General features: G+C 62.5%; 1 protein-coding gene and 2 pseudogenes across 6 annotated transcripts in view; all 3 read right to left on the reverse strand.

Annotated features, from left to right (window-relative positions):
• Positions 1 to 4,054: 4,054 nt before the first annotated feature.
• On the reverse strand, positions 4,055 to 7,295 carry LOC116539216 (annotated as a pseudogene). The gene has a single exon (XR_004263951.1). The product of XR_004263951.1 is annotated as an uncharacterized LOC116539216 (transcript).
• The window catches only part of RXRA (retinoid X receptor alpha), a 110,052-nt gene continuing 89,012 nt past the window's right edge, over positions 4,061 to 25,100 (reverse strand). For all 4 annotated transcript variants that reach the window (XM_032261946.1, XM_032261947.1, XM_032261948.1 and 1 more), the window contains 6 exons: positions 24,365 to 24,534; positions 19,926 to 20,055; positions 14,156 to 14,288; positions 11,803 to 11,894; positions 10,197 to 10,302; positions 4,061 to 8,072 (listed from right to left, as the gene is read on the reverse strand). In XM_032261946.1, the coding sequence (XP_032117837.1) occupies positions 7,925 to 8,072; positions 10,197 to 10,302; positions 11,803 to 11,894; positions 14,156 to 14,288; positions 19,926 to 20,055; positions 24,365 to 24,534 (779 nt within the window). In that variant the 3' untranslated portion in view covers positions 4,061 to 7,924. The remainder of the gene's footprint in view (positions 8,073 to 10,196; positions 10,303 to 11,802; positions 11,895 to 14,155; positions 14,289 to 19,925; positions 20,056 to 24,364; positions 24,535 to 25,100) is intronic.
• LOC116539217 lies at positions 4,520 to 5,291 on the reverse strand (annotated as a pseudogene). Its single transcript, XR_004263952.1, has one exon. The product of XR_004263952.1 is annotated as an uncharacterized LOC116539217 (transcript).

The following is a 25,100-nucleotide window of genomic DNA, read 5'->3' on the forward strand; positions in this document are numbered from 1 at the left end:
AAGGAAGGAGGGGGGAAAGGGGAGAAAACAGGGGGAGGAAGGAGGGAGGGAAGGGTGAAGATGGAGGGAGAAAGGAGGGAAGGAGGAAGGAAGAAAGAGGGAAGGAGGGGGGAAGAGGAGGGAGGAAGGAAGGAGGAAGGGAGGGGAAAGGAGGGAGGGAGGAGAAAGGAGGGAGGGGGGAAGGAGGGAGGGGGAAGGAAGGGAGACCACTGAGTCCTGTCTCGGTGCTTCCCCAATGCCCCCACTGACCCACACAGGGGTCTCTGCTCTGCCCTTGGACCTCAAGGGCTCCACTGCTCACCTTGGAAGGCACCATGGCACCTGACCTCCCCCATGCCCCATAGTGGGCAAGAGCCATGATGCCACCTCCTGGCCCCCAGGCCCTGGAACCTAGGCCCACAGTCCTGGCCTTGCCCAGAGGTGGATCCAGGTCAAATCTCCAAGGGTTCCTGCTGCCCACCCTTCGTCCCAAGAGCAAAGGACTGAGTCTTCCCGGCCCCTCCCGCATGCCCTGCATTAGCAGCCGCTGTAAAGCATTTTCTGGGTGGCCAAGGCCCTGGTCACAACAGCCCTGGAAAGTAGGGAGTGTGTCCTCATTGTGGAGATGGAGAGCTGGGACTCAGAGAGGGCAGGACCCACCCCCTCCCTCCCTGCCACTCCGCCCTCACCTTCCCGCCCCGCCCCGCCCCTGCTGCAGGCCAAGCCCACCTGCCACCCAGTAGTAGCGCTGTGTGCCCAGCTTCCCACACAGCTGACCGCCAGGCACCTGGGTGAAACTCGGATGCAGCTGGCTCCTGCCTGGACTGCCTGTTGCAGTGAGCAGGGGTGTGACTGGGTGGGGGAGTTCCCCGGGTGATTCTAACTCAGGAATCAGCCCCGGGGGCTGCCGGAGCCACTGTGGCCCCCGCGGGACTGGAGGTGCCAGAAGGGACCAGAGCACCGCGCTGTCCCAGCATCGCCAGCAGGGGGCAGCGCTGCCTCATGCACGGGCGCGGCCACGGGCACGGTGCATCTGTCCTTGGGGCCAGCACATGCTGACGGCCTTGGGTTATAACCCAGGGGGTGGGATGGGACCTGGTCCTGCCTCGGGCTCCCTTTGGGCAAACTCCTTCCTCCCAGGGGCTCTGCGAGGGTGAGGACACGCTCTGGGGACTGCGGATTCCCTCGGGGCATCTGTGCAGAGGGCAGAAGGGCAGGCGGAAAGAGCCACACTCCAGGGCCGGCCTGCCCCGATGCTGTCTGAGTCCCTGCCGGGGGAGGGGGAGCAGGTGTGCCCCTCGGAGAATCCGGGGCCTGGGACGCGGGCACTACGTGGCCCTTCCCGACGCCTCCACACCCCAGCCCCTCCCTCCTGAGGCTCCCGAGGCTTCCCTGACCTCCTCTGGCCACCCAGGTGCGGATGTCCTCGGGCACAGCAATGGCCGCCTCCTCCTCCCTGCGTATGCACTGCCTGTACCGGGGTCTCTGTGAGGGGCTGCTCTGTTCTCCCAGGATGCGCCCCATTCCCCACGCGTGCCCTTCCTCCCATCACGCTGTCTGCTGGCCGACGGTAGAGACAGCAGCACGGGGAGCTCAGTAACACCCATCCAAGAGCCATGTGTCCCTGCCCCCACCGCAGGTGCCTAAGCCCCGCCCTCACAGGCCTCTCAGTTCACAGCCCCCCAGCCCACACTGGCTGTCACCGCCTGAGCGTGCTGGTGATGAACTTATCAGGCCCAGCATCTCTGGTCCCGAGGGACTTCCCTGGCCAGGAGTCGCCATGGCAACCAGATGCCGCAGGGAGGCCCAAGGCTGGGGTGTCCTGCGATGCCATGCCAGTCGGCAGCCTGGAGCTTCTGCCTGGCTGGTGTGAGCACAGGGTGGCGTTCATGTCCCTGCAGGGACACCAAACTCCCCCACCACGCTCACCCCAGGAAGTCCCGTGTAGTTCCCTGCCCCATTATTAAAACCAGCACCAAGGCCCTGGGAACCCATGAGGAAGCTTCCTCTTCCTGGGGCTCTCCTGGAGCCCCAAGCGGTCCGTCTCCTGCACCCGCACACCTGAGCTTTCCCCTTTTGTCCGTGCACCATGGTCTAAGAACTCTGAGGGCTCCCTCACTCACCCTGAAGACAGGTGCCCAGCGTCCAGGGGGCCACCAGGGCACAGAGCCAGCTTCCAACCTGTGTTGCTGTCTCACACAGCATTGCTCAGCCATGTGGCCATGCCCACAGCAGGACGGGAGGCCCTGCAACACGGAGCCCACATTCCAGTTCCCAAGGCCCCAGGGCCAACCCCCTTTCCAGACCACAGAAGGGTCCCGCCTGCTTTATGTGTACAAGATTGTCTACAGGGAGCCTGGGTGGGCCAGGCCCCCCAGGCCAGATCGGCAGAGGGCTGTGGGGCACAGAGGAAGCGGGTGGGTACTTCCAGGGCTCTGCCCTCCCTCAGGGTCCATTCTCACTTGGGGCCCTCTGGAAAAGCCCAGGCTGGTCTTGGTGGGCAGAGCCAAGGCCCTGGCAGCGGAGGGCGTGCAACACCCAGGGAGGCTCCTCGCTGGGACCTTCAGCGGCTCCTAAGATGGCAAAGTGTGTCCAGCCTCCTGTGGCACCAACCATTCACAGCTGGGGCTTAGGGAGGGGCCGAGTTTCAGGGCACAGCTGCTGCTCCCAGGAAGAGGGAGAACGTTGCCGTGGCGTCCTGACTCCAGCAAGGGAGCTGACTCAGCCCTGCCCCCAACAACCCCCACTGCTCTGCACACCCCTCCAGGGCGGAGCACAAGTGTGATGTTCATGAGTGGGAGTCAGTGTGTGCACGGGAGTGCGTATGGGTGTTTTCACGAGGATGTATGGGTGTGTGTGCAAGGGTGTATGTGTGCACATGAGAGCGTGTATGGGTGTGTGTACACGACAGCGTGTATGGGTGTGTGTGCAAGGATGTGTACACATGAGCGTATGGGTGTGTGCAAGGGTGTATGAGCATGCACATGAGAGCGTGTATGGGTATGTGTGCAAAGGTGTATGTGTGCACGAGCGTGTATGGGTGTGTGTGCAAGGGTGTATGTGTACACATGAGCGTGTATAAGTGCACGCAAGGGTGTGTGTGTGCACGAGAGCCTGTATGGGGGTGTGTGTGAGGGCGTGTGCACGAGTGTGTATGGGTGTGTGCAAGGGTGTATGAGCCCACATGAGCATGTATGGGTGTGTGCAAGGGTGTGTGTACACATGACAGCGTGTGTGGGTGTGTGTGCAAGGGTGTAGGAGTGTGCACATGAGAGCATGTATGGGTGTGTGCAGGGGAGTGTGTATGGATATGCATGTGGCTTGAGCATGGGCGTGCATGCCAAAGTGTGCGTGTGAGCGTGTGAATGTATGTGTCCATGTGTATGAATGGGTTTGAGGGTGCACGTGAGCATGTCTGCCTGTGTGAGTATGCAAGTGTGTGAATGCATGTGTGTCCTTCAGGCGGCAGGCTGTTCCATCTTGAGTCTCACCTGGGAGTCACCCCTGCTCTGGACACAGGTCACACTGCCCTGTGCCCACCACCACAGGGCAGGACCTGGACCCTCGAAGCCCCACTCCCCATCTTCAGTGTGTCTGGTGCCTCCCGGGGAGGGTGCCCAGCTGGACACAGGTGCATGAGAGGGTTCAAGACCAGCCCCAGACAGCATGGAGACAGAGGGCACTTATCACAGGAGACGTGCATATGGGGCGGCATTAACCTGTTATTATTGGGGCCATTGGGTGACATCATGTGTTCCCTCAGCCTCCGGGTGCACCTCCTGCTGACCTGGGCCAGCATGGCTGCAGAGGCGTGTGTCTCTGGCAGCCTGGGGCGGACAGGTGAGAATACTCGGGCTGTGCAGGTGCCCACAGGCCCGGTGCCCCTGGCTGCTGACAGGCGCCCTGCCCTCATGGAGGCCCCGGTTCCCGGCCCCTGGGAGGAGCAGCAGAGCCCAGCGAGCAGGGACAGAACTCTTCAGAGCGTGGCCCACAGGACCTGGTGGGGAGGAGGGTGGGCTGGTGGGGGCTGACCACAGGCCCTCCCGCTCCAAACAAAAAAGTCCTCAGGCAGAACAAACAAGAACTGAATGGCGATGTATTTTAAACACTCATATTTTGTTTCTTCTCTCACGTGTCTCCCTTTGGGTGTTTCTTTTCCACAATTCTATGCCACTGTCCATCAGGCCCCAGCACCTGCGGCCGCCATGTTTCAGACGATCTATGGGGAAACCGTTTCAGTCACAGTCACAGGAAGGCTGGCCACAGGACACAACAGAGCAAGGCTTTAAAAATTACTCAAAAGGGGAAGAAAACCCTTGAAAGCCTCAGGCCCACCCTCCCGTCCCCAAGGAAGATGGCCCCGGTGGTGGTTTCCTCCCAAGCCTCGCCGCTGTCACAAGGGCCCTCTCCTCTGCCACCGCCTGCCCTGGCGTCTCTCCGAGGAAGCGTTCACATCAATCTCTAGAAGCAGAAACAAAACAGTCCCAGCCCTCCCCCCGCCATATCCAAGTATACATGAGGGATAAAATTACATTTGTACAAAAATAGATTTTTTTTTTTACCTTTCCAGATGCTTTAGACATTTTCTCTTATCTTTACTCTCTTATGTATCCGTCATCCTCTCTAAAGTATTAGCTATGCGTCCCAGCTAAGGCATTGCTAAGGATTGGGAACGGCTAAAGCTGTCTGCTCCAAAGCATCTTAAAATAGATGCATCTCCTGCCTTGAGATATTCATTCGAACCCGGATTTCACCAAAGGAGGGTCCTTATGTACTTGCTTACACTAAGCAAATTTATAGGAAAACGGGAAACGTCTTGATTAAAAATAAACACGAAACATTGGTAACTGCTCCGCCTCTCCGTGGCCCTGGTGCGCGGCTCTCTCCACACGTCTGTACAGCACATACATGTTACACCACACACCTGTATGGATGGGCACCAGGTGACACACCCTGAGCACGGCAGGGACGTCAGCCGGCCACCCACAGGCTGCACATACTGGCCAGGCCCTCCTGGGTGCCCCACGGGGAAAGGCTCAGGGTCTTCTCCAGCACGGCCATCAGGCCGCCAGCCCAGAATTCTTGGGGAACACAGTGACTTGGAACACCGAAGGTCAGGGCTGTCTTTCCCAGAGCCCGTGTGCTTCCAGGGTGCAGAGGACCGGTGGCTGACACAGGCCCCAGGGTGGAGGGTCCCAGCAGGCCAGCTTCCAGAACACACCCGACGAAGCCTAGGGTGGCCCGGCTCTGCGGCATCTTCACTCCTCAGCCTCAGGAGCCCCATCGGAAGGCAAAGCAAGGAGGTGACCAGCTGAGGAGCTCGCCTGAAGGCGCCGGGGTGCCCTTGTGGCCCAGGAAGCAGCCACTGCGAAGGGGGGGCCTGTGGGGAAGCCACTTCATCCAGCCGGGCCGAGCCGGGGACAGGCACAGGTGGCTAATGAGCTGATGTTAGTGCTATCTTTAGAAAATTAAAGATTGTCCCACCAAAATAATAATTACCAAAAAATCACCTTAATTGAACCAGATTGGTAATGCTACTGCAGGTCTGGATAAATAGAAACTCTACCTCTCCACTGAGTAACGAGCCACACTCCTCACGCGTCACCTTTCCAAACCAACAGCACTGGTTGTACAACCACAAGGCTGATGAGAAGGGGCAGGAAGGCTGCAGGAAGAACCCAGGCCATGTGGGCTGGGGGGAAGGCTGCAGGAAGAACCCAGGCCACGAGGGCTGGTGGAGAAGGCTGCAGGGGCCAGGGAGGCCAGGGTTCTGCTTTCAGGGGTTGGCAGCCCGGGGCGGGCCTCAGTGCTTTACAGCCAGCCAGCCAGAGCTGGAAACGGCAGGACTGCCAAGAAGCAGCCGAGCCCCCGAAAACGAGGCCCCGGCCCTGGGCTTCTTCCTCTGGAGCCGCGGGCATTCCCAAGTGTCGGGGTGCACACGGATGGGCACTGGCTGCAGAAGGCACCGGGTGTTGGTGTGGGGTCTCTCACGCTCCCACCATTGGGCCCCAGAGCACCCGGCAGTGCCTGGGAGGGACCCAGCTGGCCAGGGGCCTGTTACAGGTGTGAGGCTCGCCACTCCGCCTCAGGATGGTGGCTGGACAGAGGGCACCTCTGGGGATCCACGCCACTAAAAGGCGGGGGTGGAGGGGGGCGGGAATGAGAGGCTTCTGGAACCTCTGAACAGTCTCTGTCTCGGGCAGACTCAGCTGCAGGCTCCACCCAGTCCCTCAGCTCAGCTCTGGCTGGAAGCTCCAGGAAGGCAAAGAATGGACACTCCTCCCAACCAAGGCTGGAACGCTGCCCCTCTGAGCCGCTGCCTCCCGGCCCAACCCCCCAGGCAGCTCCCCTCCCCACCGAGGAGCCCCTGCTGGGGCAGCCCACACTCCCCTGCTCCAGGTGGGGAAAGCCTTTGGAGAAGACGCCTACTCCCCCGATCCATTCCTAGACTGCTGCTGGGAAGACAAGGCCCCCTCCTGCATCCCCCCACCCATCTGCTGTTCAGGCACCTGCTACTGACAAAGGCTGGGTCCATGGGACTGAGGCGTGAACAGGAAAAGGACTCAGGCCAAAGGAAGGGCCTTCCAGTGCAAAAGAGGCGAGTTCAACCTGAGAGAGCCCTGCACCACTGGACGGGGGAGAACCTGGGGGTGGAGCGCCGGGCCGCACGGGGCTGAGCCGGGGAGGCCCTCAGCCCCCCACCTTCAACCGGAGCGGGCGTTCAGTGAGGCTCCCAAGTAAGGCTCTGGGTGAGCACGCTGTCTCTGGACACCACCGGGCTGGGTGGTCCCACCAGGGCCTGCGTGTGGCCCGGGACCAAGGGCACTACGACTCAGGGTTCTCAGGTTCCAAGTCTTAGACACACTGGTAGCGGAGAGAAGGCCTGAGTGAGGGTCCCACCAATGCCCCTGCAGAGCCGCTCTAGGCCACGAGGCCCCAGTTCCTGAACCCCTCTCTCCAGGCCACCTGCCCCCTCCCCTCCCGTCCACGAGGGCCTCACAGACGGCTGCAGGTCAGCAGGGCCCTGTGCTTCCAGCAAGGCCAGGGACGTGGTGATGCCCCACCCTGCCCAGCCAGGGCCAGCTCCGCAGGAACCAAGGACAGGCCTCAGCCCACCTGGCAGGGCGAAGAGAAGACTCAGGCTGGGGACGGACCGAGGCACTCCGGTCTCAACAGGAAGGGGGAGTCTGAAGCCAGGACACCAAGGCAGAGAGAAGACCGGGGGGGTGAGTGACACCCGTCCCTGCAGCCTGGAGGTGGCCCCGAAACCCTGCACGGAGGTCGGCTCATATTCTCGTTGGCTCGAGGGCAACACCGCGAGTTATCTTTGGAAAAAGACGCTGCTTTCCCTTCACTCACAGCACAGGGCAGCCTGCTGGCCCCTCTCGTCCCCGAGGCAGCTGAGGTCTTGGCTGATGACACGCCAGCCTGTGCCCCCAGCTGTCCCCTCCTCCTGGTTAGGGGGAGCTGTCATGGGCAGGCGGGGCACCGGTAGTCAGAGCAGGCGAAGACGTCACTCCAGACAGGAGGGCCACACGGGAATTCTGAAAACCAGCAACGATCAACAGCAATGGAAACCGAGGCCCCATTCCCAACTCCTGCAGCTCCAGGGCCCGGAGCCGGGAGACCCCTATGAGCCACCCAAGCCCCATGGGGTGTGGCAGGATGTCCTGAGAGCCCGGTGGGGAGGCGCCTGGCCGGGCTTACTCTAGTTCTTGCCACTCAGGCTGCCGCCTCAGGAAAGCCACTGCCCTGGGCCACAGACAAGTAGTAACAGAAAGAAGGAGGTGACAACACATCTCTTAGGCAGAGCAGTGACAGGCTGCGCCCCAAAGTCCAAACAGGCCAGGCAGAGAAGGGCAGGGGCAGGGCTCGGGCTGAGAAGAGCAGCTGCGTCCAGGCGGGGTGGCCGGACCGGGCGGGCGCGAAGGATGGGCCCGCAGGCCTAAGTCATTTGGTGCGGGGCTTCCAGCATCTCCATGAGGAAGGTGTCGATGGGCGTGTCTCCAATTAGCTTGAAGAAGAAGAGATGTTCCAGGCACTTGAGCCCAATGGAGCGCAGAGCCGGCAGGCGGAGCAAGAGCTTGGCAAACCTGCAGGGAAGGGGTCCAGTGAGGGCCGGGCAAGGGGCATGGGCAGTCCTGCCGTGGCACCTGGAGGCCTCCCTGGGGATGGGGCTGTGTCTGACAGCCCAACCCCCCTGAAGCTGGTCTGTAGCCCACGGCCTGCCTGTGCCAAGCCCCCAGAAGGAAGGAGGGGAGGCCAAAAGGAATCAGGCAGCAGCAGCCAGATCCAGGAGAGTGAAGGGAGATCCCCAGGGCCGGGGCCGGGGCCGAAGACAGAGAGGAGGGGCGGGGCCCGACAGCGGCGGGTGGGGGCAGCTGGGTAGCTCACACTTGTCATCTCAGCACTTTGAGAGGCCAAGGTGGGAGGACAGCTGGAGCCCAGGAGTTCGAGACCAGCCTGGGCGACACAGTGAGACCGTGTGTCTACACAACAGAAAGAGAAAGAAAGTAGCTGGGCGTGGCGGTGCGCGCCTGCAGGGAGGCCCGCTTGAGAGCCGGCGGTGGAGGCTGCAGTGAACTACCACGTCACCACTGCACTCCAGCCTGGGCCACAGAGCAAGACTGTGTCCTAAAAAACGAAAAAGTGTGGGCCGTGGGGACCATCAGTGGGATTTGCAGCAGGGGAGAGCTGCAGGAGTGGACATGTCAGCGATGCCTCTGGCCACTGCCGCCGTCCCAGCCAGACAGCTGGTGAGTGGCAGGAACGGGCCGGGCACTGGATGGGCAACCAAGAAGGCAAAGGGCATGGGGGTGGTGTTCAGGCTGTGCCCCCACTGCAGGGGGAGCCAGGCCTGACCCGGGAGCCGCATGCCAGGCAAGCCCCTTCCCATAAAACGTCAGCACCCCACCACACCTCCCCACCACACCTCGTGCAGGGCGGCGGGCCCCAGACCAAGGGCCACCTCTTCAACAGAAACAGCTGTGCCGACGTTGGGCACAGCATGGTCAGGGAAGGCTGGCGTGGAGGGAAGGACCATGGGTTGCTCCTCAGGGCCCGGCCCACCCCTGGGGAGTTTCCTGGGGCAGGGACCAGTGCAGAGGCAGGGGAGAAGTCTGAGGCTCTGGGAAGAGGTGCAGAGGGCCAGGCACAAGGGCAGCAGCTGCCACAGAGGACAGGGTGCCGTGGTGACGGGGTCAGGTGTCCCTCCCGGCTGCCCATGTCTGCCCCAGGGCCCCTGTGCACCGCCTGGGTCTCCACGCAGCCCCACCAGGGGCTGCAGAACCTCATTAATTATTAACGAAGTCTTTATTTCGGGGAAAAGCTCTGTGGTTGGCTGCCTCACAGTTCTTGTTTTAAAGGCAAAAACAGCGCAGAGGCTGGAGTGGGGCCAGAGAACAAGCTGTTTTCTGCTGAGCTGGCGAGATGGGCCACGGCAGAAAGCCAGGAAAAACAAGCCGCCTGCCACCCCCTCCTGTCCTCGTCCTCGGGGAAGTTTCACTTTAAACCCAGCCAGATGAGGGCCGAGCAGGCAGCGGGGACACGGTTAACCATGTACGTGCCGGTGGCACCAGGGCCTGGGTGTCCTACGGGTCTGGGGTCCCCCCTCACCCTACCCCTCGCCCACAGTCTGAGGATCAAGGCCACGAGAAGCCTCTTTAGAGAGAAGGGGCAGAATGTGGAGAGCTGACTCTGAATCCCAGGAATCCACAAGTTTCTCTTCCTGGACACCTACTGCGCACCCAGCAACGTGGACTCAGAGATGAGAGGCTCCCAGCCCTTCTGGGGCCCTCTGTCAGGCGTGGGGGGAATGAACTCCTCAAGGGGGCCATGACCACCTATTCTGTACACACTCGTAGAGAACGTTGATTATGTGTGGACATCAGGCCATCTAGGCTACACATGCTTGTGAAGTACCTACTGTGTGCTGGTGTCGCCTGGCCTCTGGTGGTCCTGCTTGGCAGGGGAGTGGGTAGGGGGTGAAGCACAGCCTGCATCTACCTACTCGAGAAAGACAAGCACCTACTACACGCCAGGTCCGAGGTAATCCTTCCGGCAGGGATACACACAGCGTGAACCTGTGGGTCACACCTGCCATGGCCCACTGGCCCGGAGAGGCTGCCACCTTCTCGTTCACATAAAACAGCCTTGCAGAGGGTGGGGGCTCTGGAGACAAGAGCCCGGGTCTGGGGTCTGCGGGGGGCGGGGCCCACCTTCCCGGCTGCTCTGGGTACTTCTGTTTGCAGTAGGCCTCCAGGGACGCGTAGACCTTCTCCCTCAGCGCCTCCACCTCGGCTGGGTTCGAGAGCCCCTTGGAGTCTGAAAGGAGGAGAGGCCGCAGGTCAGAACCCTCAGCTGGGGCGCGTCCCGGGCACCTGCCCCCAGGACCCAGGCCTGTGTGGGGTCTCCCAGGCTGCCCCGATACGGGCAGAGCAGGTGGTGTGAGGGATGCCACAGGACACGACCCCAGAGCCCACCGGCAGGGGGCAACTGTGGAACCCGAGTCCAGGCCAGGCTGCTCTGGGCCCAAGCCCGGCTCTGCCACTTGCCAGCCATGTGACCTTGGGTCAATCATTCGCCCTCCAGAGACTCGTGTCCGGAACCTGCTGCCTTCCAGCTGCCGCAGGGACTGACAATGGACGCCTCTGTTACCCTTGGGTCCCAGCCCCGTAATACGGATGGGAGCCACCAATGCCGCCCCAGGAGCACCCGGAGCCTGCGGAAACCCACCCTCAGGATGCTGGAGAGCGCTGAGCTCAGGCCCCGGGGTCACGAGCCTAGAGCAAACGGTCTGGGATTGCAGCCACCAACACCTCCAAGGCCCAGAGACCCCCGTGAGTGCCACTTTGGCCCGGGTCCTGGGGCTCCTTGGCAACGTGTCTGGCTCCCCCGGCTGCCTCAGCTCCAGCCAGGCTCCTCACCCTCCCTGCAAGCCTGTGCCCAGACCCTGCTCATGCCAGTCAATGCTCATGTCTCCTCACCCTCCCTACAAGCCCAGGCCTAGGTCCTGCTGGTACCCCCACTCTGGCAATCAGGCCACACGGGACCTGAGTGGGGATTCCTTGGGCCAGGTGTGACTCAGCCTCCATGGTGACAGGATTATATGCCCGGGGACACCTGCTGGTGGGCGTGACCCTCTGAACCTGGAGCCCTGGGCAGGCAGGCCCTACCCAGCACCCTGAAGGAGCCCTCCCATGCACGGCAGGATGCCAGGCAAACAGGCATGTGTTAGCACTTGCTGGGTGAAGGACTAACACTTAGGAGGCTTTTAGAGCAGAGAACCCAGAGTCTGGAGAAGGGCAGCACTGTCGGCCAAGAGGCCTGCGCCCACCCCAGGCCCCCAGCCCCAAGTCCCCAGCCCTGCTGTCCTCAACCGCAGGGGCCCAGCCCCGGAAGCACCCTGGACCCTAGGCTCAGGGATGAGGCTGGTCCTCTCCAGAACACCCGGCACACCTGACCCATCCCGATCGCCAGCCTGCAGGGCCTGGAGCTCCTGAACCTGAGCACCAGAAGGTCACACCACAGCCGGCCACTGCAGAGTCTGGATTCCCACGCACAATGGTGGACACTGCCAAGGCAGAGCCCAGAGGCACCACCAAGCCCCTGAAAACAAGTGCCTTGCTGGGCCCCCTGTGAGCAGAAGGCAGAGCAGCCCCAGAAAAGTGGCCACACTGGCTGGGACGGGAACCCGCTGAGCTCAGGGAGGGTGCGAGTTGGCCCCACGCGCAGCCACAGCAAGAGGCGCGGACCGGAGGCGGCCCAGGTGCCCCCGTCCCACCGGAGAACGGGGCCAGGAGCCGCGAGGCAGGAAGGCCGTACCGGGGTTGAAGAGGACGATGGCGCGCAGGCAGCCCAGCTCCGTCTTGTCCATCTGCATGTCCCGCATCTTGGACACAAGCTCCGTCAGCACCCTGCAGCAGAGGGCAGACACCCCATCCCTGTTAGGCCGTGGCCCTCACCAGGGCCCCACCCCAGATACCCAAGGCCTCTGGGAGCCCACTGTGGCCCAAGGGTGGCTGAGATGGGCCAAGCCAAGGCACGAGCTGCCAGACAGCCAGAGCGGGAGTGGACAGGAACCCAGGCCCAAGTGCCACCTCTGCCAGGTCTGCCCAGAGGGTGGGCTTCTCTCCTTTTCCTCTAGGGTCTGTCTGTGAAGCTTTATTCTGGGAACCTAGATGCTAAGGAAGGGCCTCATGACAGCTAAGCCGAGGTGAGCCAGGGCGGCACTTGGGGCAGGGTCCACTCCTGAGCCCAGCGAGACCCACCGCTGTCCCTCCTCAGCTGCGGACCCAGCACCGCCTGAGGCAAAGCCTCGGCCCGTGGCACAGCCCCAGTGCTCCCTTCACTCCAGAGAGAGAGCTTTCCCCAGGACCTGGTCTCCCTGGGTGGGGGCTGCCAGAGGGAAGCATTTCCACTTCTTGTCACCAGAGAAAAAAACCCACCAACTCCCTCCCCAAAGCCGCTGGGGACATTCTCAGATGGGACTCAGCTGCCCGCCCCTGCAGCTAGACTCCGAATCCCACCGGCCTCTCTGCAGTGTCCTGGGCCCCCTAGCCTCAGCAGCCCGCCCAGCAACTCCAAAGCTGGACTGCTGACCAGGAAGTGAGGGTGGGCCACGGCAGGGAAAGGGAGATGGCCGGGTGGGGCCTAGAGGGCCGCCTAAGGAGTCTGGGCGTTCCCCTGTGGGCCAAGGGGGGCCCTGAGGGTCTACAGAAGGGGGAGTGCCCTGGCTGGTTCCTCGGAGATCTGAGGGAGCCTGGAGGATAGAGGGGGACAGAACAGGAGCTGGGAGGAACCCCGATGTCTGCTCTGAGGCAGGGGCACACACTGCAGCGGACACGGAAAAGCTCTGGGCCACCAAGGGCAAAGACTGTATTCCACTCGCACAAAAGGCAAGGAAACGCGGGGCTCTGTCGTCACTGCTCTGGGGCCCCAGAGAATGTGACCCCAAGGCCTCTGTCATCTCTTCATCAGCCAAACAAAGGAGCTGTCAGCTAGACGGTGGCTGGGGCTTCACTTCCCTAAGCCGCATCCCCAGTACCCCTCTAAAGAAGCTCCTGTGGGCAATAAACATGGCACCCTGCAGCCCCCGTGAGGACTCTCCTGTACGCTTTCTTAAAGGCCCTGACAAGTCCTGCAGCAAGCCTCTGAAGCACACAATTTAAACTAGCATTTCCCCACCGTCTGCGGCCACAAACGCTTTTGCACACCCGCAGGACTTGGGGACCTGAACTGCCCCATGGGGCACTGCTGTTGGTTCATTCATTCCCCTGTGAGTGCCGAGGCCTGGCCTCTGCCCACCTCTAACGTCAGGGCTCTCATGCTCAGAGGCCACCTTCTCCAGGCAGCCTGCTCCTCCCCTCTCACTGCTCCTGTGCTGTAGACCCCTGCCCAAGGGACCCTGCAACGCCGCTCGCCAGCCTTCCTGCCCCAGCTGGCTGAGCTGACGTCCAGTCCCCAGGAGGCCCAGTCTGGGTGGGCTCCCTGAGCCGGTGGAGAAAGGCTGCAGAGACAGGGAAAAGGAAGCTCCTGTCCACCTCGCCCAGAGGACCGTCGTGGGCCAGCGCTCCAGGAGGGCACCACGAATGGACACAGGCCACCAGGCCGGGACAAGGGTGTGCCCTCCAGGCAGCGCCGCCCCTCCAGGGTGGCCCTGAGAAGCAGCTGAGGTACGACTGGTGCTCCGCTGGGAGGTGTGAAGCGCGGTGGTCCCCACAGCCCTGCCTGCATGGGGATAGGCGCTGGAGCGCAGCACGCCCTCCTGGGCTGCCCCAGCATGACTGTGCCAGCCCCAAACACCCTGCGACATGCCAGCCCCAAACAGCCTGCAACGTGCCAACCGGAATCAACAGTTCTACAAAACTGCATCTACGATCTAATCACTCCAAAAAGAAAGCAAGCTTCCTTCCCGTGGATAAATCCGTGGGATCATGAAAAAGAAGAGCAGGAGGGAAACAGGCGAAGCGCTCCCTGTGGTCTAGATGCCCAGGGCTGGACTGGCACGGGGCTCCAAGCCACCTCCTCATGCTTTCTGTTTTCCACATGGGCACCCTCCATGCCCTGAAATAATACTAGGCAGGTGATGCACAGGGCCGAGGTGGCCGGACTCTGCTGGCCTGGCGGGCAGTGGAGGTGACCGAAGCACCATCGCCCCTCTCGGGACCACCCCCACCTGTCAAAGATGGCGCCCACCCCTGCGCTGTGGGCACTGTTCCGGTGGACGTGCAGCCCGGTGGCCAGGAGGATCCCGTCCTTCACGGCGATGGAGCGGTGGGAGAAGGAGGCGATGAGCAGCTCGTTCCAGCCTGGGGAGGAGGCACACGGTCACTCGGCTGTCCCCACGCCACAGGCCTCCCCACTGCCCAGGCCCTGCTGGGACTCCCCCCAGAGGCAGCATGTCACAGACCCCTCCTGACAGGATGTGGAACCCCAATCCCATGAAGTGTCCACAGAAAAGAACTTCCTGAGAATGCCTCTTCCACAGTATACACCGGCACAGGAAAGGCACTGAGAAGTCTCACACCAAGTCCCTTGAGCTTTGCGGAACCCAGGAGCCCACAAACTCATGTGCCCACCAAAGCTTCCTCCCGTGCATGCAGGACACGCCTGCCACAGGGCACGTGGAAGAGCACCCAGGGATGTTCCCACAGCTGCCAGCAGGCTCCAGGAGCACACTCCGGGAGATCCACAAGCACTGAGTGGAGTACCACCGAACAGCGGGTCGTCCACCTGAAGGCAGGTGCTCGAGAGCCCAGCCTCTTCTGGGGAGTTCCCTGGGAGGCCGGCTAGAAAACAGCAGCCCCTCAACACGAGGCTCCAGTGCAGACAGACCAGAGCAGGCATGAGGGAGGAAGAGAGCCGCAACAGGGACCCTCGCACACACACGTGTTACGGCTTTCGTGGCTACTGTAGTCAGGGTGACACGGTATCACCCACAGTCAGAGTCACCTTTAGCACATTCCGCACCCCTCAGGCGCTCCAGAGGCTCTAGGCTCTGTGGTCGACACTGTGGTGAATTTCCCACCTAATCCCAACTGTAATCCTGGAAACTAGCATTAACCCTGTTTTACAGGGGGGAAACTGAGGCACGACAGTAAATGTCAGCAAGAAGCTGGTGGAGAGCACCATGCCAGCACCAGCTCAGTCCGCCCGGCCGCCTGGCACATGCCCACCCCGTCATGGGGACCCCGAGGGCAGGTGTCACCATCCGCATTCTCCCCAGTTCACAACTGGGTCATCCGAGGACACCAGGAGGGAGGTCCCACCCCCGAAGCCACCTAGCCCAGCTGTGCTGACACAGACCAGGCAGTGATGGTACCCAACTCGCCCCAGGCTGTGCCACCAAAATGAGGGCAGACGGTGGGTTCTCTGCCCATCACCGTGGGGGGATGCAGATGGCACCACGGGCAATCTGATGGAAATACCACCACAGACACAGGACTGGCACCTCCCCACCTGCCACGCATCCCCTCTCCCTGCTAGGCGGCAGCAGGCAGCCTATTGCGTTGGGAGGGTAAGAAGAGGGGGTTTGGGGCGGGGGGTTGGGAAACACACCCAGCCTCTGCACCACGGCTGCAGTGAGCCGTGGCATCCGGGCTCAGCCACGCCGGCAGCCAAGGAGCTTCCACTCTGCACAGACACGTTTTCCTAACCGTAGAATCCTTTTTTTCCCATGAAACATCTGTAGCACCACATTTGGGAGAACTCTGATCTAGAAGACCCCCTCAATCTGACGTGTGGGGAATCCGTGGCCCAGAGAGGAAAAGGGCTCTCCCTCCCTTCCCATACCAGGCCCAGTGTGGACAGAGCCTGAGGCCAAGGGCAGGGACCCAGGGGGCTGAAGATGCGAGCTGTGCTGGGGCAGAACCGGCCCCAAACCTCACCATACCTGGCCGGTCCCGCCCTCTTGAGCCTGTCTCTCTCCCCGGAATCCTCCAGCCCTGGGGGTTTACTTGACAGTGGCCACCTCCCTCCCACTGCCCTGAGAGCCAGTGAGGCCCCAGCGGGGAGGAGGTGGAGTCGCCTCTGAAACTCTGGCATCCCCAGGAGGGGCCTGGTGCGCAGCTGGGTTCAGAAGGTGCTGCTGAGCCCAGGTGGGGCTCTCGGCATGGGATACATGTTGGGGGCCCAGACACAGACAGAACAGCGGGAGTCTCTCCCCACGCCCTCCGGCTCACCGGCGGCCTCTCAGCTCCCCTGTCCCCGTCCCTCCACCTGATGTCCTCACTAGCTATTTCTCCTCTCCTGCCCCACACACCTCTGTAAACGGCCCTCCTCCGTCTCGGATGTAAGGGGAAACAGAGGAACTCACTTTACAGGAGCCTTTGGGGTGCATGTTCACCTTCCCAAGCGCGCCATCGCGGTCCGAAGGAGAGATCGGAACCGGCGATGTGAGGGCCCGGATCGGCCACAGTTCTTAACGGCTCAGGGCATGCTGGCCTTTCAGGTGGACCTCAGTGACGCGGGAGACACCAGGTCTTACTCCAGGTTCCGAGCTCAGGGCAAACAAGGAGTCTGGCCTGGGGCTGCTCGCTTGGTCACTACATCCTCCACCTCAAGAGGCTGGCCCTGCCCGAGGAACTAATGCTCACAGACCCCTCACGGCCCTGCCCACATGCCCGGGGCCTCCCAGCCAGAACAGTGGCCTCTGCCGGGGTGCAGGATGCCTGGAACCCCACTCAAGGGCACAGACTCTCTGGACCCCTCCACCCACGGCTCCCAGGGCTGGACAGCACTTCCAGTAGGAAGTGCACAGAGGCAAGGGTCAGGTGGGGACGCCGGGGCCTCGGGCTGGCTCACCGGGTTCCCGTCTCACCTCTGAGCCACCACTTCCATGGCATAGGGGGCAGTGAGAACCTGATCTTCTGGAGAGTTAAATGAGTCCACACCCAGGAGGCAGGGCAGGGCCCCTCAGGGTCACGGCTGCCTTACCCATGGGGCTCGCGATGGGGACCCCCTCCCAGGGCGGCCGTGACCAGAACCCAGCCTGGCTACCCGTGTCCCCAGACAGGAGATGTGGGCAGCATTAACAAGACCAGAGGAGTAAAGTGGTGTGCTGTCCCCACAGGGGACCTTGGGCTGCCACAAAAGCCCGGCCCCTCCCTCCCTCCCGGCCCAGCAAGGCCTGGCCCCACCCCTCCCATCCCTCCCTCCCCCCAGCAGCAAGAGGTGCCTGTGCAGCCCAGGCCCTCAGAAAACCCTGTTAGAGCAGCTAATGGGGCCTCAGAACCAAGAGCCTGGGATGAGGGGGCAGGTGGGAGGAAGGGGCTGGACAGAGGAGCCTGAAAGCTGTGAGCGACCTGGCTCTGCCTGGTTTCCTCATCTGAGAAACTCAAGGGCCAGGGTGTGACTCGGAGCTTCCATGAACAAGCCAAAACTATTCATTTGGATACTTTACTCCTGAAGGCAGCCTGGACAAGTGGGGCAGGAACCCACCCCAAGGAAGGGGCCCACCCCACAGGAGCAGACGCATGTGATGCCAGCTGCCCACAGCCCGGCTGGAATCCTCCGACAGTTTCCGGGCCCCTGCATGGCTGTGGCCACTGCCCCCACTCAGTGACACCAACAGCCACAGGTGGACACTCCCGGGGTGAGCAGAGACCCTGGGCCTTGAACCTGGATGGCCAATGGCTCTCACGATGGTGGGAATCCCAGGCATGGGCACCCGTTGCCATTGCTGCTACCGCTGTTCCCATTGCTGCTACCGCTCAGCGGAAGCCACCTCCCCACCAGCACTGGGGACGCAGCGGGAGGACCCAGCAGGAGGGACATAATGGGGGAGCACCCAGCGCACGCCTGCCCCTACCAGGGCTGGGCGGGGCTCACCTCTGCCACTGCCTCCGACACAGAGGAAAACCCAGCAGGGCTGCCCCAGCCCCCAGCCAGGCTACAGCCACGGACCCTGACCTGAGTCCCCTGGAGGGGACAGAGCCCTCCAGTCAACACCAGCTGGGCACGGTGTATCCTTGGGGCTGACCCAGGTCCTCTCCAGCCACCGGGCCAGTGCAGGCTTCAAACTCCCATGCTCCACATCTAGGCTGGATGTGTCCCTCAGTGGACCTTAAGGGGCTTGGGGAGACCGCCTGGTGGGTAAGCTCCCAACCCCAGCAGACAGAACACACAGGGTGCTGAGGCGCAGACACTAAATGACTTGGTCAAGGTCAATGCTCACAGGCAGCGGGGTGGGACTCATGTCAGAAGTGCAGCTCCAGACCTTACCATGTGCCTAGAAGCCGGCACCACACAGGAGCAGGGCACACTGGAGACAGGTCAGCAAGGACCTCAGTGGGGACCAGGGGGAGGCCAGGCTGGAAAGACCCACCCAGAGACAAGGAGCAGTAAAAATATCCCGGAAAAAGCCACTGGGCAGAAGCAGAGGCCACTCTCGAAGGGATGTCACAGGGTAGCTTCCTAGGCACCCTAGAAGGGACCAGGGATTCGGAGCACCAGGGCTGTAGGCTGAGGGATGGGCTTCGTGGGGAGCCCCCACCCGATGACACTCCACCACGATCACCCCATGCAGGCCAAGGTTGGAGCCAGAAGCTGCCAGAACATGGGACGGCAGGGCCAGGCGCCACGGAGATGCTGTTACAGACACAGCCGCCCAACCCAACTCAGACCTCTGCCCGGCCCCAGTGCACAACCACCAGGAGACCCCCCAGGAAAAGAGCTGCGTGTGGCCAGCCATTCTCTGGGTCTGACGGGTGGGTTGGGAATGGGGGCACCGTCCTCTCTCTGCAAAGGCCTGGGGTATCTCTACAAAGACCACTGCAGTCAGGCAGGCGTGCAGCTGGCAAAGCCAGGGGCTCTGAACCAAGGGCTCTGGGGGAGCCCCTGCAAACGAGGGCACCTGGAACGCTCGCCATACCCTGAAAGAAGTCTGAGCCCACAATAGCAGACACCCACATGCCTGAGGCCCAGGGGGGCAAGGACCCACCTGATACCAGGCCAGCAGGATTAAGTCAAGGGCTTTGAGATGGGAGATTATCCAGGCTGATCCGGGGGCCCCAATATGGCCGTAAGAGTCCTTAAAGGAGGAGGCAGCGGCACCAGGCCCTCCACACACAGCCTGTGTGGTCCCAGCCCTGACCCAAGCAGCTTCCAGAACGTTCCCTGCTTCACAGGGAGCCCCGTCTCTGTTTGGTGTGTCTTCTCCATTTGTTGTTGAGGAGTCGCCTTGCATGGGCCGAGGCTCCCTGGTCAGGCTGAGGACGGGGCCTGCAGTGCAGCTGTGGAACTCCAGGCAGCTGGGACACCCGGCCCTAAGGGAGCTTGGCCTCTTGGGCCCAGGGGCACATGAGACAGCAGCCAGCACCACTGTCGCTGCTGGGAGGGCACTGCGGGCAGACCTGGGCCCCCAACGTGTTGCTGCCCCAGCGGGGACCTGCACTAAGGGCCTGGACTCAGCTACTCCACGACTTGGTGAGGACCAGCCCAGGCGGGATGCCCCTCACACCCCCTTTTCAGGTGGGGGACCAGCTCAGAGGGCGCTGCCCCACCCAGGCTCCCACTGCCAACCTGACCCCAAAACCCCAAAGCTGAGGTCCCAGCCCCCGTCTGTCTGGCGTCGCAGGACATGTGCCGAGCGTGGAGTGGGCATTTCTGTGCCGTGGCTGGGTGCATCACCATTCCCGCGTGGAAACAGGGCCTTGGAGTGGGAAGAGAGGGCAGAGAGCGCGTGGCCCTCCGGGGCAGTCCCTGAGACACACCCAGCCTCCCTCTCCAGAGCTTCCCATCCTCTACTGACAGCCCTTCACCTCTCTGAAGGCCATACAGAGAGACCCGCATGGCATCCCTCCGTATGGGGGCAGGAGGGAAACTGAGGCCCTAGGCCCTTCCCCAACAGTCCCACATAGTCCACAGCTGGTCCCAGGAGGTGGGAGTGTTCCAAGGCGCGTCCCGTCCTCACGCCTGCCCCACCCCCGCCCGGGCCGGCCACTCACCTGCCCGCAGCAGGATGACCTGGTCGTCCAGGGGCAGCTCTGAGAAGTGCGGGATGCGCTTGGCCCACTCCACCAGGGTGAACAGCTGCTTGTCGGCTGCTTGGCAGATGTTGGTGACAGGGTCGTTCGGCTGAAGGGGAGGAAGAGGAGCAGCACGTTCAGTCCCAGAAGTCGACGTACTGACGGAACACAGCCCAGACCAGGCCCCACCCACATGCCGGGCCCATGAGGGGTGCCGAATACAGCCCCAAAGATGCCCACACCCTAATCCCCGGAACCTAAACCCCGGCCTTGCACGGCAAACAGGGCTTTGAGAGGCATTAGGTGTGGCCTTAGATTGGGAGCTGGGCCTGCACCTGGGCCCCGGCATGTAGGAACCTGCACTGCGGGCCCACTCCACCAGGGTGAAGAGCTGCTCATCGGCTGCTCTTGCAAGAGTCATTGCAAGGGGCCCAGGGGAGGAAGGCAGCAGAGGCAGAGGAGGAGATGCGACTGCGGGCACCGGGGCCTGAGGGAGACGCTGCTGGCTTTGAAGGCGGAGGAAGAGGCCATGAGCCAAGGGATATGGGGGAACCAGAAGCTGGCAAGCGCAGGGGCGGCCTCCCCGTCACAGCCTCCCCGTCGTAGCCTCCAGGAGCCAGCCCACAGACACCTCAACTTCAGCCCAGCAAGACTGATTTGGCTGTCCGACCTCAGGACGGTCAGATAATAAAATGTGTGTCGTTTCCAGCCGCTAGGTGACAGCAGGACATGCATCTCTCCCATGGCTCTGGGAGGCAGGTGCAGGGGGCTGGGAAAACCAGATATGGGGGAGCGGCAGAGCTGGGTGGGACCGACCCCCTTCATCTCTGATGGCCACAGTGTCCCACCCTGGGGATAGGGCTGGCCTCTCCTATTCTACCAGACATGGAGTTGGGCACTGAGGAGGGCAGGCGTCGCGGCTGAGACACCAGGCCCCAGGCACAGACAGCGAGTGGCATTCCCAGCTCCATTGGCAAGTCCTAGCCAGAAGAAGGCAATTAAGTCTCACAGATGAGGGGACCCAGGTGGCCGTGAAGCAGGGCAGGAGGGGAGGCCCCTCCCCAGTTCCTGGCTGGTGGGGCTTGGGTCATGGACCTTCTATGTCCCGAGCAATGGGGACTCAGACGACAGCCCCCTCGGCCGTGTGGCTGCAGGAATGACTGTGAATGGGATTCGGGGACCCCTTACTCCAGGGCATTCGCCAAGGAGAAAATGTCTCTCTTTGAAGAGCTTCCACTGACAGAAACCACGTTCGTCAGAGGCGTGCAGCCTAAACGCAGTGCCCGGTGGGAAGAGCCTCTACGGGCTGAGTGGGAAGGCCCCAGATGAATGGTGTGGCGGTCAGGACAGCCCTCGGGGCCCTGAGCCTGAAGAGGTGAACAGAGGGGCAGGATTCTTTAGCTGAGAGGGGTTCACCACGGTCTACACAGGTCTCAGGCTCACTCATTCCACCGCAAACCTTCCATGAGCAGCACGTCCACAGTCCTGCCACTCAGGCTCCAGCCTCTATGCCCAGCACCCCCCAGGCCCGCCACAGCCAGGCCCGGCTTCGCAGCCTCAGCCTCCCCTTCTGTCTCACTGGGGGCTGAACGGGGCAGGTCCTTCTCGCCTGCCCATTTGTTGCAGGGCATCCCTGAGAAAGGGTCACGCAGGCCTGGGAGGGGAGGGGGATGTGGGGAAAACAGCCCAAGCACTTCGTCTGCAGCACGTGGCTCTGCGTGGGAGCCTTGTACCCGGGAACTCCCTAGCTGCTGGCGGGCCACTCTCAGAAGACAACACAGGGCCCAGGGCAGGCCCAGGTGACAGGCAGTTGCCATGGGTGGGAAGATGAGCCTCAAGTCCTCCTGCCCTGATGGGGCCTCTGCAGGAGAGGATGCAGGGTCACCATCTGTCATGTGCCTGCAGCGGGCACAGCCACAACCAGGAGCAGGGTGTGGCGGCTGAAAAGCCAGCAGGCTGGAGCGAAGAAGGAGGCACACGCCCAGCAGGTATGAGGCTCTGGCTCCCATGACAGCAGGGCCAGGCCTGGAGGGGTCCCCCAGGAAGGGAAGGGCCATGCAGGTTCCCAGCTCTGCCCAGCTCCAGCTCCCTGTGTGGCCTCGGGAAAGGCTTAACCTCTGTGAGCCTCTCATTCTCGCCTGGAGATCCAACGTGCCTCGTGTAATGGAAGGCGTGTGACGGGCGTCACTCCTGCCTGCAAGTGTCCACAGGACCTACCCTACCCTACCTTGGCCCTGCCCCATGCTGGGGAGAAACCGGGCACCAGGACCGTGACACTCGGCAGGTTGCCCCCTCTCTGACCTCAGTTTGCCCATCTGAGGGAAGGGGCCCAGTGAGCAGTCCACAGAGGAGCGTTCAGTGTGAGATCAGACAGAGGAGCGGACACGGAGAGACCCATCCCTGCGGAGACGCATCCTGTATCCCCCGAAAGTCCTGCCTGCCCCTGCCGTTCTGAACCCCCTGAACTTTTATGCAATGAGAGAGAGAGCAGATGGCAGACTTTTCTCCCAAATAACGTCCTTACTCCACAGAATGAAAACCTGGCGGCCCCTGGTGCACACGCCGACCTTGCTTCTGGATTTTCTGCTGGCTCATGAAACCCTCAGGGCCTCCCTCCCTCCCTCTCTCCCTCCCTCTGCGGGGCTGGACAGGTGGGCACAGGACAGGGCAGGGCAGATGTGCAGACCAGACAGGACGGTGCAGTGTCCCAGCTGGGGTGGGCCTGCGCCAGTCACTCACGGGGAGGGTTTCTCTGGAAAGAAGGGGCCTACTGTCGGGGTCCCATGTGCCTTCTCCCCAGCAGCCCCAGCCCCCGGCCAGAGTAGAGGTCTGAGGAGAGCCAGGACGTGCAGAAGGCACCGGGCTGTCCTATCCAGAAAGGGCAGGGGGGCAGGGCAGCCCCAACCCAGCCACGGGGCTTCAGGCAAGAGCAGACCCTCACCCTCAGACAGGCAGAGGCAGTGGGGGTGTGGGCCCTATGTGAGTGCCAAGGAGCAGGGGCGGGGTGGCTGTCCCCGACCGATGCTGGCGGCGAGGAGCAGCCCAGCCGTCCCCAGCTGCCTCGTGGGGGCAGCAGACATTAACCCACCGCACACCTTGCCCTGCGCTCACACATCACCCTGTGATGGCTCGTGCTAGGGGCCACAGAGATAAGAGCAAGCGCTCTCAGCCCACGTCACAGGGGCTGTCCCCACCCTGGTGGGGGCACAGACAGAAGCCAGAGGTACCTCAGCTGAGACCAAAGCCTGAGGAAGAGCGAGAGGGCCCGGCTCCAGGCCACGGGAGCAGCAAGCAGGAAGGCCCTGGTGGGCGGCAGGGACAGTGACCTGCAGAGCACACCCAGCACTGAGGGAGGGCAGCCTGCTGTGCCTGGGCCCACAGAGAAACAGAGGTCAGGGCCACCTCATGGTCAGCCTGGACAAGGTCATCGGTGACCACAGGGCTCTGGTCCCAGCCCCAAACCCACAGAGAGACACAGATGAAGTCTGGATACCACGGTCCCTGAGAGCAGCAGGAAGCTTCATGCAAAGTCCTGAACTTTGACTCAGGCGGCCAGGAGCTCACCCGCCCAACCCCGGGCACAGCTGCAGCCAGCCCCTCAGTAGAGCCCGGGGCAAGTGGGATCTCCCAGCCAGGCCAGCCCACCAGAGAGCAATGGTTCCCAGAACACGCATGTCCCTGGGCCTTAGGGTAAAAGGGGCTGAGAACGCACCTGTGATGCCCTCCCTGGCAAGGCCACAGCCATAAGTCAAGACGCCACAGGGAGGGAGCCAGCGGCAAAGAAGGGTCCAGGGCGGGGAGGGTGAGGCCAGGGGGTCCGAATCCAACACTCCGCTGGGACCCACCCACGGGCTGCGGCCCACCCATCCGCCTCCCCTTGAGGCTGCCAGTCCAGGGTGGGAACAGGCAGGAGGGATAGCATGGGGGTCACAAGCTGGGGGACTGCAGAGCCACTTCCTGCTTCAAAAGCACCCACCACAACTGCTGGGTACCTGCCAAGGGCCATACAGCTGCTGGCAAAGACAGCCCCGGAACCAACGTGCAGAACCTCTCGCCAGAGGCTTGGCCTCCTCCCACACCTTTTCCAGGGGGCACTAGGGAGCAGGGACAGCCTCTGCGCCCATAGAGGCCAAACCCCAAGGGGACACGGTAGCTGAGGCCCCAGCAGAGGAGGAGGATGCAGCCACAGGGTCCCTGTCCCTTGCCTGAGGGCCACCCCTGCGTGGCCCAGGAGAGGACAGTGGTGCCCAGCTGGGGTGAGGGGCCCACAGGGTCGTCACGGGTAAAAGACCAAGCTGAGGTGGCCACAGAGCCCAGGGCAGCCCCCAGGATGGACCTCTCTGGCTCAGCAGCAGCTCAGGTGGGTAAGGGAAACTGAGGCAGGCAGGCTGCCCTCCCCTGCACGGGCTGCAACTTACCGAGCTGGGGTTCAGCCCCACGTTGGCCTCCACGTAGGTCTCGGTCTTGGGCTCCACAGCCAGCTCGGCCTCCAGGATCCTCTCCACGGGCATGTCCTCGTTGGCGCTGCTGGTTGACTCCACCTCGTTCTCGTTCCGGTCCTTGCCACGCTGCCGCTCCTCCTGCACGGCTACAACCCGGGAGGCAGGGTCAGCCCCACACTCAGCCCAGCCAGCAACTCCCAGGGAAGGCTGTCAGGTGGTGCCAGCTCCCAGCCAATGCACCCACAACACCAGCATCCCCACCAGGGCTGGGTGATAGAGACCCCATCTCTGCCCCAGGCCTGGCCTCCATGTAGCTATGCCCTGAGAACAGAGACCAGCTCTCATTAACTCCGATTAATTTTCACACCAAGAGCCTGCCTGGGACCTGGCAGGAGACCGTGTAGCAGGAACCTCAACACGCAGCAAGAAAGGCCCTGATGGTCTGTGGACTCAGGGAGAACCAGGAAGCCTTCCTGGAAGAGGTGGCGATGCGACTGGAGGCAGGTGCAGAGGAATAATGGCTCATGCAGGAGACATGGTCCCTGCAAAGGCCCAGAAGCAGAGCAGAACATGCTCATGAGGGGGCACCCATGCTGGCTGAGGGCCTGGGCTGACGGGCATATCCAGGGGTGACAGGCTCACAGCCACCAGGACAAGGAGGAAACTGTGCACTTGTAGACCCCTGGCGCCTCCCAACACCGGGCCCTGCCAG

The sequence above is a fragment of the Sapajus apella genome, unplaced genomic scaffold (genome assembly GCF_009761245.1).
Source record: "Sapajus apella isolate SASKATOON/1434 unplaced genomic scaffold, GSC_monkey_1.0 scaffold126, whole genome shotgun sequence".
In the NCBI taxonomy this organism is placed as follows: Eukaryota; Metazoa; Chordata; class Mammalia; order Primates; family Cebidae; genus Sapajus; species Sapajus apella.